Source organism: Mus musculus, chromosome 8 (genome assembly GCF_000001635.26).
Source record: "Mus musculus strain C57BL/6J chromosome 8, GRCm38.p6 C57BL/6J".
NCBI lineage: Eukaryota > Metazoa > Chordata > Mammalia > Rodentia > Muridae > Mus > Mus musculus.
Genome location: NC_000074.6, coordinates 33,829,562 through 33,843,496, shown reverse-complemented (window position 1 = coordinate 33,843,496; position 13,935 = coordinate 33,829,562). Strand labels below are relative to the sequence as shown.

The 13,935-nt window shown below is 47.2% G+C and overlaps 1 protein-coding gene across 18 annotated transcripts in view; it reads left to right on the top strand.

The window, feature by feature from the left end:
* The window catches only part of Rbpms (RNA binding protein gene with multiple splicing), a 147,280-nt gene that overhangs the window by 86,426 nt on the left and 46,919 nt on the right, over nt 1–13,935 (top strand). For all 18 annotated transcript variants that reach the window (XR_378783.4, XR_003947246.1, XR_378782.3 and 15 more), the window contains one exon: nt 9,043–9,193. Coding sequence is in view for 11 of the 18 variants with exons in the window: in XM_030243359.1 (XP_030099219.1) it covers nt 9,043–9,193 (151 nt within the window). In the remaining 7 variants the exon portion in view is untranslated. The remainder of the gene's footprint in view (nt 1–9,042; nt 9,194–13,935) is intronic.

The window sequence follows — 13,935 nt, the reverse complement described above, 5'->3', positions numbered from 1 at the left end:
GGCCAGCACGAAGATTGGCAGCAGGTAGTGTCTGGTCATGGGTGTGGGGAAATCAGGAGGCTTGGGTATTTGTGGGGGAACTGAAGTGGTCTGAAAAGCTCTTCTTCAGAAAGGTTAGCATACAATTACCTCATGCTACAGTTCTGCTCCGAGGGTGGCAAAAGTGTGTGTTCATACACAAGCCTGTTCCCAGGTGTGAAGTGGCCTCATTCATAACACAGTAAAGAAGCTGAAACAGGGTTGTGAGCAGCTCTGTGGGCGACGGCCCCTGTGGTCACGCCTAGCAACCCCAGTTGGAGCCTTAGAACTCATGTGGTAGTAGGAGAAGACTGGTCCACACTGGTTTTCCTCTGACATGCAAGCACCAAGAGGCATGTAGTTGTGTGCACATCTGGGCACGCCCCCCCCCCTAAAATACAAACAATCTAATGCCCATTAACTGGTGAAAGATGTTAAATAACATGATTATTCAACAATTGAAAAAAAATCAGTGAAATACTAGTGTGTACTTGGACAACATAACTAACCCTAGAAAACCGTATTCTTGTTAAAGGGTCCTGTCAGAAAAGGCTACATGCTGCTGCATCTTACTTCTGCAAATTTAACTGAGCTATATAGTCCTTCAGATTGGATGCATTATTATTTGTGCTTGTTGGGGAATGAATTAGGAGAGAAAAAGGAGAAAGAGAGTAAGTAGTTGCTAATGGGTACTGAATTTATTTTTGAAATACAAGAGAAGCCCAGGAAATCTGTTTTGAGACAAGTTTCATTGCTTAGCCCGGGCTGCCCTTGAACTTGAACTCCTCTGGCCTCTCAGATGCCACCCCACCTAGCCAAAAGAAATATTTTGAACATAATATTGTATAATTAAATGGCCTCCAATCCCTGGATCTCTTGCCTGTGGCTTTCCCACACGCTGTTGTGATCGGAAAACTTGAGTCTAGCGTGTTTCTGAATGGCTAATGGTCAGTCTCTCAGCCGATATGGTCAACTGTAGGGGAGAGGAGTGAGTTCCTTATAGGAGAAGCAGGTTGCTGGGAGACTAGTCACTGTTTAGTCAAGCCCAGCCAAGTGGTGATCTCACTGAGCCTGAATCTAAAAACCTAGGAAATCGTCCACCGGGTCACTCTGTTTACTCCTGAGAGCTGGGTAGCACTTCCTCCCCCGGGTACTGTTTTCTGTTGCTACTGCTGACAGTAACCAACAGTGCTGATTCAACTCATTGTTCTCAGTGCTTGGTATTTACTGATAACCCTGCAGGAAATCACTTTCCTGCCCCTCCCTGCAGTCTCACCTTTTGAGTTCTTAAGCCTTCCTGCAGGGAAGTGTTAGCTCTGGAAAAGAGAGATGAGACAGAGTTCATGAACATCACCTGTGTGTAGGCAGGGATAGGACAGAGCCGCAGGGATGAGCCCGTTGGGCCAGCTGCTTCATGGTAGAGACTGGGTCATAGAGAAGCTGTCTGTAGGTTGTAGAATAGCCTCCTTTGCTTGCTAAAACCAAAAGATTGTAGCAGAGCTCCAGAATAGGAGATTTTACCCCTAAGTCACGGAGCAGAAGGAACAATAGAAGATCCGGCCCTGTCACCAGGATAGAAAGGGCGTTGACTCAGTAGCAAGCTTAACTTTTCCTTGAGGGCCTTGTCGGGTTCTTTACTGTGTTCTGGGATCCTAGGAAGTCTGTTGATACGCTATGAAGTTAGATGATCTTTTTACAAAGGATTGTTTAAAGTGTGTGTGTGTGCGCGCGCGCGCGCGTGTTGTCCGTCTGTCTGTGGGTATGTGCATGTGAGAGCAGTACCTATAAGAGGCTAGAGGAGGGTACTGACAATCAAACTCGGGTCCTTACAAAGAGCTCTGTTACTCTTTACTGCTGAGCCATGGCTCCAGCCCTGAACATGGTCCGAGGCTAAGGAAGAGCCAAGCTGACCACTATAATAGAAAACGGGTTTTCCTGTTTTCCGGTTCTCCGTGTAATTTCTGGTACTCTGTATTTGAAAGTAAGAGTGGATTGGGCAAAACCTGGTTGCTTAAGCAGAAAGCTATTTTGTCCCCCACCTCAACGTAAGCACCTTGCCTGGCTACTTCTGGAACCCCCATTCCTTAAAGCGGAAGAGGGTTTTTTTCCATTTGGTGTTAGTTAGGTGTAGAGAAAGGACAGTCTGAGCCTCTCAACCGGAAGGGTCTGAGCAAGCCGAGCCTTGGGAGGTGGCAGCTCTAGTGTAAGTTTTGCTTTCTGTGCATGCTTCTCCCATCCTGTGGCTCACTAGCCTGTGAGAGAGAGTGGGGGATTTTGACAGTGAGTTTTGTGGGGCTGGAGTGCTGCTCTCAACAGAGACAGTTCCACATGACTGCTCATCAGAGCACACACTTGAGAACCGGTGGGCTGGGGTGTGGTTGAAGCCCCATGACCCATGCAGGCACTTGGGGAGGGAGGCAAAGAGGCCTGAGAGTTGGAGCCAGTCTGGAGTAGAGAAGACCCTGTCTATCAGTAAATTCATTAGAATTTGGGCTTGGACAGTAGAGCTTACTACGAGAATACGAGTTCTTAACCTTGATGAAAGCCCGAGGACCCCTTTACTCGAGAGTTTGAGAGAAAATCAGCAGGGCAAGCAGGCTGTAATTCCTGGCAGCTGCCGGGAACAGGGAGTTGAAGGAGAGAAGAAAGTTGTGCCTTTTGAGCTAGAACACAAGAAAGGGAAGGCCTGCCAGCAGCTGTGTGGAGGTGGCAGGGGTCCTCAGAAAAAGGAGAGGACACAGGGTGTCTAAGCCACTTGCTTAGGGTTTTGGCTGGTTTCCAAAGGAAATCAAAAGTTGGAAAGGGAAAATTGAATTATTTTTTAAGTGAGACCTCAGAGAAGCTGTGAGGCTTAGCATTGAGAGTCTTGGAGCCACCACGGCCAGGGGAGGGGCTTCTGGAATGTGTGGGCATGTATCTCCTTAAACAGATAATCAGACTCAGCATCCCTCAATAAAAAGATAATCAGTCAGGTGCCTAAATTTCCCACCAGGTGGTTTCCTGTCACGTGATTTACAGGCCGCCCGTTTGAATCAACTCCTGAGGGAAAGAAAACTCTAGTATGCTTTTGTCACTCACCCAGAGTCAGAGATGGGACTTCATCATGATGTCTTGAGAACTGGGGCTTCCTGTATTGTTCAGGAATAATGAAAGGAAAGGAACTTAGTAGGGCAGCATTCTGATTGTTTTCCCTGAGGTATTTCTGCCTGTTTGCCTTCTAAAACGGTATCTCTGGTCTCGATTACAGGTCCTCTTGCTTGGCTTCCAGGACCTGGCATACAGGGTGTGCATCAGCCTGTGCTCTCTTTGCCTTCCTTGCTGTGATAAGTCACATAGACATGACATAACTCTGAGAGGGAAGGGTTTGTGCTATCACAGAAGGGGTTCACATTAGGAACTCAGAAACTACCTGGGAACCCTGCCTGCGGCTGCTCACTGCCTTGCTAGATAGGAAGCTCTCGCTCATTTGCTTTATTATTTTAAATGTATTTCTTTTTATGTCTAAAGATAGGGACTCTAGCTCTGGTTCATCTGCCTCCATATGTAAACTTGGCTAGACTTAAAATACAGAGATTCTCCTGGTTCTGCCTCCCTACCACTGAAACAAAGGTGTGTGCTCCAGTGCTCGGACAGGTTGATTTATTTATGTATGTTAGTCTTGTTTGCTTTTGTGTGTGTGTGTGTGCGCTCGTGTGCCTGCGAACAGTACTCACAGAAGCTAGCAGAGGATATCGTGATTGGAGTAACAGTTTAGAGTCGCCGTGGAGATGCTGGAACTGAACCCTGCTCCTAAGCTAACTTTCTTACATCCAGTTGCCCTCCACAGTGGGCCCTGATATATCAGTCATTGATCAGGATGATCTCTCACAGACAAGACCTTAGGTCGGTCTTATCCGAGCAATTTCCCAATCCAATGTCCCTCTTCATACAAGAGTCTAGGTTATATCAAGTTGACATTAAAAACTAGCACATGGTACATTGTTCTTTTGGATATTCTGTATTTAAAAAAAAAAAAAAAGGTATTCTCAGTTTGCAAACATTGACTCCCCGGATGGTAAAGCCTGCAGACTAGGTTCGGGTAGGTTGAACTTGTCTGTCATTCCCGAAGGGTAGAACTGAAAGACTTTCCTGCAAAGAAGAAATTACCATCCAGAAAGGGAAGGGCCCACACTTGGTAGCACGTGTCTTTAGTCCCAGCCCTGAGAAGCAAAAAGTTTTGTGAATTTGGGGCCAGCCTGGCTTACACAGCAAGTTCCAAGACAGCCAAAGGTACATAGTGAGACAAAAGGCGACACAAAAAAGGGCCAGATCCAATTATCAACCCCACTATTCATTGGCCAGTAAGAATCAGGCGTGAGCCTTACGCCGTTGGCAGACTTGGGGAGACACAGTGTTTCTCAAGCCTGGTCGCTCTTTGGAAACACCTAGGAATTAAGAGCTAGCTAGGCATGGTGGCTCTCGATGCCGGCTTTGGAAGCTGGGATAGGATCTCTCTGAGCTTAGGTTATAGAGTGAGACACTGTCCTTAAACAAACAAACTCCAAAAGCAAAATATTAGAAACCTTACTCTTAGAGGAAGTCTGGCAACTGATCAAAGCTCCTGTCACTAACTTGGGGACCAGAAAGACATCTTGTGCCTACTGAAACCATGATGTGTGTAAACCAGGAATCTGCACACACAATAGAGTTGAATTGAGAGAGAGTTTACAAAACAAATGGCCAGGACTGTCAGAATGTCAAGGAGATGGAGCAAGTGACAGGTGAATGCCCCTGGGTTAGATGCTGGATCATAAAACCCACTTTTCAGGAAGTGACGATGCAGTAAAGCTAATATATTACTTTAAAAAGCTTGGTGAGAGGCTGTGTATGGCGGCATAAGAGGAGGAGTGAGGTGAAGTATGTGTGGTAATGTGCCAGCGTTTCAGGAACTTGTGTGTACTACATATCTGTTCTCTTAGTTGCCAGTAATTTTGGAGTAATTTTAAAGTCATAGATAGGAAGGTAGGTAGGAGGGCAGGCCATGACACATGTGGCAGTCAGAAAATAACTTTGCAGGGTTAGCTTGTTTCCAGTTTCACATGGGTTCCTGAGGTAGAACTTAGGTTGTCGATCTCACACCTTTATCCACAGAAGTAAGGGGAAAGCGCCAACTGACTGTTGTGTGCTGGAATCTCTACTGGGACACGGCTCCAGGCCCAGTAGCCCCCTAAGCAGTCCTTCGTGCCAGTTCTAATGTGATCTCTTTAAAGATAATTTATTTAGTGTTTGCCACAAAAGGTGCACATGTGGAGGTCAGAGGGCAGCTCGTGCACACTCTAGAGAGGGACCACTGAGCTACCTTCCCAACCAGCTCTTCTTGCTCCAGTCTCTTCCTGTCTTCCTGCTGACCGCCATGAATCCCGTGACCACTGCACGGGTGGCAGCAGCGTTACCCGGCAGTCTTGGGAAATAGGACTTCCAGTCCTAGAACAGAAGTACTGCATCAGAAATTGCAGTGCCCCAGCCCTGCAAACAAAGCAAGTCCTCACTCGGCCTTGTGAGGACCTCAGCCGCACAGGAACTGCAGAGCCCTCCTGTGTGAACACCCCTGTCTGAGCTCACCTGTGCTCGTGGCCACTCCCACCACCACTTTGTGACTCTGCTCCTGGTGAACTTGGGCTTTGATCTTGCACTATACTTCCCTCATTCTCCCAGGCCCTTGCCTGACCTGAAACTGCCCTGTGTTCTCTGATATGCAGCAGACTCCCAAGGGTGCGCTGTTGCTCGCAGTGGCATGCCATCTTGCACAGGCTGCCCTGTAAGGGTTCAGCCTCTAAGTCATTGCCAGATCTGGATTGCTGGGGACTGTCACCTGCCCCCATAGCAGTTGGTTTGGGTGACTTGTAAATAACAATTTCTTTCTTTTATTACTTTATACTGATCATTAGAAAGTATCTTTTTGGCCCATGTAAATAGGCTGACATATATGTATATATTTGAGATTTATTTTATTTATATGAACACACTGTGGCTATTTTCCAGACACACCAGAAGAGGGCATCAGATCCCTGTGAGCCACCATGTGGTTGCTGGGGGTTGAATTCAGGACCTTCAGAAGAGCAGTTAGTGATCTTAACCACTGAGCCATCTCTCCAGCCCTACCATTTATGTTTTCAAGGGAGTTTTGCTACATTATAATAAAGTTTTGATAAATTATTAGCTGGACGGTCCAGAGTTGATTTTTGTTCCCTCCCCGCATGCCATGTCCTATCTGTGCCCCCCCCCCCCCTTCCAGCATGTTCTTCCTCCCGCAGCTCATCACCCTGTATCATTTAAAATGTTTGGGTCTTGGCTAATCCCTATGGATAGAAACTTAGTGGAGCAGGATATTGATTACCAAATATGGTATTGCTGCAAAGGATGCTGACGGAATGTGGCTTGTATTCTGAGCCTCTGGCCGCCCAATGAGCTGCCAAACAAATTAGGTCATTTTAACTTCTGAGCTTTCTTGTTTTGTTTTGTTTTTGTTAATAAGATGCTGGAACTTTGATTTGGAACATGATGTTGATGTTATTTTAGCTAGAACAAGAGAAGTGTATGGGGAGGGGGGGCAGGGAGGACAGAGGCTCGGTCCAGCAAGTTTTAGGTTGGCTGTGTACAAAGCAAGCACACTGACCGTCTTGGTGGGTCCTAGAAAACCCATAAGAAAGCCAAAGGGTGGAATTCAGACGTTCAACCCCAAGACCTAAGGACAAATGCTATAGGGCCTAGAGGCTTGTCATCTCTCCTCGGGTTGATACAGGCTCAGGACTAAAGGATGCTTCAAAGAAGGTTGGTGGGGGTTAGTGTAGGAAAGAACTTTGTGAATTACGTGCTGCTGCTGTGTCTGATGTGCTCTGGTGTGAATGCACAGGGTCTTCTGGAGGAACAACGGTTACCTCTCAGCAAAGGCACCGCAGTAGTCCGTAGTTGGGAATAGTTGATTGTAAGGGCAACACAGTTCTTTGTTTTGTTTTCCTTCAACACAGGGTCTCACTCTGTAGCCCATGCGATCCCCGAACTCATGATAATGCTATGGCCTCTGTTTCCTCCCATGAGCTACGATTCCTGACGGGAGCTGGTGGTAACAGGTGTGGTGGGAGGAAGTGGCTCTCAGTTGTACGATCCCAGAAGCAATTGCTGCTCCAGGCAACAGCCTTGTCTCCCAATGTATGTTGTGGGAGTACAGTCAGACAGTTTACTAACTAAGGGTCCTGAGTTATTGTTTTGTTTTGTTTTTATTTTTTTAATTAATTTATTTATTTTATTTATATGAGTACACTGTAGCTGTCTTCAGAGACACCAGAAGAGGGCGTCAGATCCTATTACAGATGGTTGTGAGCCACCATGTGGTTGCTGGGAATTGAACTCAGGACCTTTGGAAGAGCAGTCAGTGCTCTTAACCACTGAGCCATCTCTCCAGCCCCCCGTCCCCCAAGTTTGATTTTTTTTTTTTTATATTTCATAAACCTGGTCCTTCTCTTTTTGACCTTGCTGGTTAGATGTATACAGATGCAGTGCTCACTGCCCCTCCTAGTGTTATCTAGCCTTAATGGTTGTCTTCTCAGAAAATAACCAAGTCAGGACTAGGTTCTCCTACTGCAGGTTATCTCTGGGTCAGGGCTGTTGTCTGCCCGCAGCTGCCCAATGCGGGTTCTGGTGACTGTCAGTCACTGGCTCTTCCTGTGTCTTTGGAGCCGAACCTGTGAAGTTCAGAGTCACTGGTCTGCAGAGCTACGAGAGTCTTACTAGTTTCCTATAAAACCAGTCCTAACTTTTCTTTAAACGAAGAAAGGCGGGTATCGTGTGGTGCACATACAGGAAAGTCTCGAGTTAAATGAAAACTAAGGAAGGGTTGTGGGGACCTCTTGGCCACAGAAATGAAAAGTTTGTATTCTTAGCATAATCCAATTTTAGGATTGAGACAGACGCGGGGTCTGATCTGGTGTGTCTTTTTGACACTGTTGGTAGTACTCAGATTTCCTGGCATTGAACGGTTTCCACTAGATTGCTAGTTTTGCTTGGTCATGGAGACGTTCTTGAGTGAGGGAGTCCTGAAGCCCACTTGATGTGTAGATCTTGTAGTTTAGAGTGCCTGGAGTCCGCTTTCCTAAACATGGTCTTTGTTGTTTTCTCTTGGTGGGGCAGGAGTTTTTTCTTGTAGCCCTAGCTTTCCTGGACTTCACTCTGCAGACCAGGCCAGCCTCAAACTCAGAGCCACCTGCCTCTGCCTTTCTGGCTGGTATTGAAGGCGTGCGCTAACATACTTGCTGAAAGCTTTTCTTGCTTTTTAAAGGTCAGTTGCAGTGATGGGGATGAGCAGCTCAACTTGATTTCATGTCAGGCTTATGGAATCCGTTGTTGTATCTTGAAAGCCAACCATAAAAGACTTCTTCGGGATTTCACCACTCCTGAGTCTAGCAAATTCATGAAGTACCTAGAATCAAATGATAACGGTTACATTCGACATGCTCTAGCTATGTGTTCCCAGCATGTGTGGCCTTGTACTGCCTTTGTAAAGCTGAATTGGAGACAGAATGCCTTTTCTCTATGGGAACCACGCTAAAAGCACTGAAGACTTCACCGTTAATGTCCATTCAGAGTGCAACCTCCTCCAGATTTCAGTGTCATTCTCCAGTGCTGCCCCTCGCCAGTGTCACTCACTGGGGCACAGTCATAGTCTTCATGCTTAGTAGCAGCCGCCCGTCCATGCTTTTAAGCTGTGTTAGGAACTTGTTGGTTGGGATTTTTAAATCAGACTGGAGAATGGTCAGGAAGAACGGGGATGTTTGCATGTCTACGTAACTGAAGAGCCTAGTGGCCAAGTCTGCCTGGCTCCCTGGCCATGTTGCACTGTGAGTTTTGTGTGTTCTGGGTAAATGCTGAGGCTGAGAGCCCTTGCCAACCCCATTCCCTGATAGGTCAGAGTTTATGATGTGTTTACTTTGTCACCATTCTGGTTTACATCTTCCCCTTTGTTCTTTCTTTCTTTTTTTTCTTCCAAAGGGCATCCGCTTCGATCCTGAAATCCCGCAAACGCTACGACTAGAGTTTGCTAAGGCAAACACGAAGATGGCCAAGAACAAACTCGTAGGGACTCCAAACCCCAGTACTCCTCTGCCCAACACTGTACCTCAGTTCATTGCCAGGGAGCCATGTAAGTCGATCTACTCCTCCTTTTGAAAATCAGCCACAGCAAAGGACTGTTAAGAGGTGCTTTCGAGACGACACCGTGGGCTGCCAGGCTAGCTGGTTCTTGTTTTCCATGTTGGTGAAGAAATGGCCTGTTCCTCCTGTCTAAATTCTGAGGGCACTCTTGTTGGAGATCGGCCATTGTAGAACAGTGCTTCAGCTCGAGCCGAGATACGCCTTCCAGATTTGCATCTCCTGGGCTGGCTTGCTGTGCCGTTGGCCCCTGGGAGGGTGGCCTGGAACTGTCGTCCCCCCTGCCCTCGTTCTTGGGAAGAGCAACTGGGTTACTGCACTGACGTACTCTGCCCAAGGACACCAGTTCCTTGGCTTTGGAGAAATACTGAAAGTAAAAGAAACTGATGTTTGGGAGCAAGCTGACCTGTGTTGAGCACCGTAGGGGAGCAGTGGCCGCATAGAGGGTTTGTAGTAGACGCGGGCAGTCCGCTCAGCATTCCAGGTCCAGTGAAGCTTTAGCAAAGTCTGGTGTTCTGTTTCGAATTATTTAAGGACGCTGGCTAATTGTTGAGCGAGATTTTTGCCTCACGTGATCGAGCTTATGCCTTTAACTGTGGAGATGAAGACTTCTGCCTTTAGTGAGTAACTTCAGAGGGGCTGACTTCATTTTCTTTGTTCAGCTCTATCAGTGGCAGAACTGAGGCGTGAGATAGACTTTAAGTTTTTCCTTTCATTACGGAGCCGTATGTGATTGGATGTGGCAGGGCACTCCTAGCCGTGCAGGCTACGCACAGTTAGCCGGAATGTTCTGCCTCGTGGTTCCTGTCTTCTTCCAGAGCACGCAGTCCTGACCCTCTCTGCCGGCCTCCCCGGCCGTACCCTTCTCTGCGTAGTTAAAAGGCACGTGGCCTCCTCGCTCACCCCGTGTCATATGCGTGTCGAATTCAATCAGATCCTCCCGAGAGCTAATTATCTGGAGCCCCAGTCAGCTTAAGAAAGCTGGCGCTGGCAGGGAAACAGGAGATAAGAGCTTCATCCCTGCCACTGCCAAACACAAAGGTCCTTGTGAAGCCAGAAAAGAAAGTCATCGTGGGGAAGGGTAGGGGTGGTGGGGTGTGTTTTTTTCTTTTTTGTCTCTTAGAGAAGCTTGCCTATTTAGGAAGGAAATCTAAACAGCTGCATTTTATAGAGCAGTTGCATTACAGAGGATACAGCCAGTCCTTTCTGATATACGTATTTATTTATAAACAAACCTATATTAAAATACGTGGATGAGTAGATTGAGGTTTGAATTTTGATGTCTTAATCCTGGAAATATGTACACTTATGTTTCTTTGTGTCTGGAAGTTTTCTTTCTTGACAGGACATTTACAAAAAATACTTTCGGATGCTTTGGGGTTTTTTGTGTATAGAAATTGCCTGCCTTGGTTCTCATCCCATGAACGTGATTGATTCAAATAGGAAGTGTCGCCGTGGTGACAAATTAAACTTCAGCTTTTCGTATCTATGCTGACTGCTTTTCATAGAATTCAAACCTGTGCAGAATGTATCTAAGGATGAGAGAGACGGCCTGCTCCCAAAGCTACATCCGGGTGGCACACTGGCCACCCTTAGGCCCTTGAGCGCATGTCGGCAGAGCTCAGCTCTCTGTTCATTTATTTCCCTTGCATGGCAATAGAACAGAGTTCTGAAGTGTTCAGATAGTCTCCATGGCACAGTGAAAACTCCTGGGCAGCTCCTGGCAAAACAAACTTGAAGCTGGATGTGGTGGTGCACACCTGTAATCCCAGCACGGGGTGGTGGGTGCTGGGGTGTGGTGAGATGAGGTAGAAGGTGGCAAGAGGTTTGAGGTCAGCTTGAGCTACATAGTGGGTTTTGGGGTACCCTCCCCAAAACCCTGTCCCCACAACTACAATCAGAAAGCCTTTTTTTCCCTCTCTTTTTTTTTTTTTTTTTTTTTGGAAAACCCAGATAACAGTGATTCTTGAGAAAATTAAAGTAAGCATGCTTTCCCTTTATATAGCTCCTTTTTACGACAGCCTTGACAAACAGCCTGTGACTCAGCTGACCTTATCATCCATCCACCAGAGGTCCCTCTGGGAACTGTGACTTTTGTATCCTATTTAGCATCACTGTTTTCTGAGAATCCTATCCCAGGCTAAACGGCCAAGTGGGTGTGGCCCAGCGGGTCCAGTTATGTTGCACAGTTGGTCTGTTTAACCACCTGTCAGGTGGAGCTCCTGGTTCATTCTCGGGCTGGCAAAGCTCTGAGGGCTCCTGCTGTTGGCTCCGAGGAACTGACGTGAAGGCTGCCAGTGTTCTCACAGTGAAAGTTCTCCGCCATCTTTAAAGGAAGCGTGTCCTCTGACTCAACTGTACCACAAGCAGTTGCTCTCAGGTCTCAATGGATACCCTGTTGAATGAAACGGGGAATCAGTAATGTACTAGGAAAGAATGAAGCTAGCTGTGGCTGCTGCCCACCAGACCCATTAATCCAAGAAGTTGGTGGCCATCGCAGTTGTTAGGGAGTCTTGGCCTTGTTGGACATGAAGGAAGTGCTGCAGCCTAGTCTAATGGCATCTGACTCCTATGTATGCTGACCGACCACACTTGGCATGGCACCAGATTTTACTTATGTGGGTGATGGTAGGTAGGTAGCCTTGGCTCTGCCTGTTCTTGACACATTGAGTGACCTTCACAGAAACATTTAACTTTCCTTTTAGTCACATGATTGCAGTCAGAGCTAACAAAGCCGTATCACAAGATCACCCCTTCAGGATTAGGAAGACAGAAATATTCTGTGGTGTAGCAGGTGAATGTCAGATGTAATCCAGTTTTATTTTTACAGAGCATTTGGGTTGCTGCTCTTCCCCCGTTAGTTGGTGGGTCAACATCGTATGGCTACGGCCAAGTGTTCTTCCTTGCAGGCTTAGGAAAGTCTTCCTTCCTAACTAACTTTGGAGGGTGATGAGGGCAGCGTATCATTCAGGGACTCCATGTGTAGCCCTCGGTAGCCTGGAACTCAAGGGAAGGTTAAGTTAGCTTTGAACTTGAGGACATTCTCCTGCTTGCCTGCCTGCCTCTCAGTCCTGTTTATAGCCATGTGCCATATTAACTGTATTTTCACGAATGAGGTCATTCGTTTGAAGTTAGTATTCCTTGTAACCACTGTTGTATCATGTTTTGTGGTAGTGTTCAGTTTTAGTTTTCCTGCCTGCTTGTTTTCACAATGTCAAGAATGGAACGAAGGTTTTCAGGCTAGGCAAGTGCTCTCTGCCTTTGAGTTAGTTACATCCCCAGCCTTCTTTCGACAGGGTCCCTCTGTATAGCCTTGGCTGTCCTGACACGGAGGCTCGCCCTGTAGATTAGACTGGTTTTGAACTCAGGTGCACTTGCCCCTGCCTCCCAAGTGTTGGGATTAAAGGCAGGTGGTTCCACCACCCAGAAGAGACCCAAGGGTAGGGAGCCCAATCCGATATGACCATTATCCTTAGGGAGGAAGGGAGGGGGAGGGAGGGATGGAGAGTTCTGTGGCATGTAGAGAGAAGCCCCTATGTGTGCATGGGAAATGGCAGCCCTCTGTGTGTAGGAGGGGTCCCAGGAGAATCAAGCCTGCCAGGCCTTGGCCTTGGTTGTCCATCCGAAAGCCCGTGAGACAAATAGATTGTTGTTTGCACAGATTGTTGATGTCGACTAGCATGTCAGGTGATGAACTGAAGACCCCCATCCCTTATAACTCCATTCTAATCATCTCACTTCATTGTGGGCTTGCTTTCTCAGATACAAAATGCCAATTCTGATTAGTCACCCACAGGCTTACTGCTGTATGTAAGAAGTGGCCACGTAGGCAGCCCTCTGTGTGTGTGTGTGTGTGTGTGTGTGTGTGTGTGTGTGTGTGTGTGTGTGTGTAGAACCATGTGTGTTGTGTGCCTTTGCTCCTGCAGTTGTCTGCCTTTGGACACTCACCATTAAGCAGCTAGAGGTGCTATTGGAATTCTTTTTTTTAACACGTCATGGATTTGCTTTTGTACTTTAAAATCTCATAGTTGCTTGCTGCCAGCAAGATGTAGAAGCAGCTACGCGCAGTAAGAAGCCGGTAAAAGTGTGCGTGTACGCCCGACACGTGTGTGCACGTGCCAGTGGAAGCCAGGGGGAGGGTATCAGATCCCTTGGAGGAGCAGGCGTCTTTCGAGCAGCTTGTGAGAGCTGGAGAACGAATTCAGTCAGGTTCTGGAAGCCAGAGAGTGCTCTTAACTGCTGAGCCAGCTTCCTAGTGACCTGCCCCAGGATGTACAGTCTTGTGTGCACTTCAGCATATGCCAGGATTTACGCAGTATAGTCATACTTGTCATCGTGCATATGGAATTGAATAGAATAAATGCTTTTCAGTCTAGACTGCAGTGTGCCTTACATTGCAGTGCTCCTAAAGGCAGAGGCAGCCAACACCTAAAAGGGCCTTTGTTTGCTCAAATTACACAGGCCTCCTTTCTTTCTTTAAAGACAGGTTGGCCTTAACCTCTTTTATGTGCCTGAAGCAATGACCTTGAACTCCTGGTCTTCCTGCCTCCACCTCCCAAGTGCTGAGATAACCGTTCACCGCCACCATGTTTTTTGTAGTTCTGGGCATTGAGTCTTCTGCTGACTGAGCGCCATCCCTGGCCCTCAATTCCATCTTGAGCAGATTATAAACAGACTCTGTAGCAATCCTCCGCCCGGGCTTTCAACCCTAGGGGTGCAGGAGTCTGTGGGATC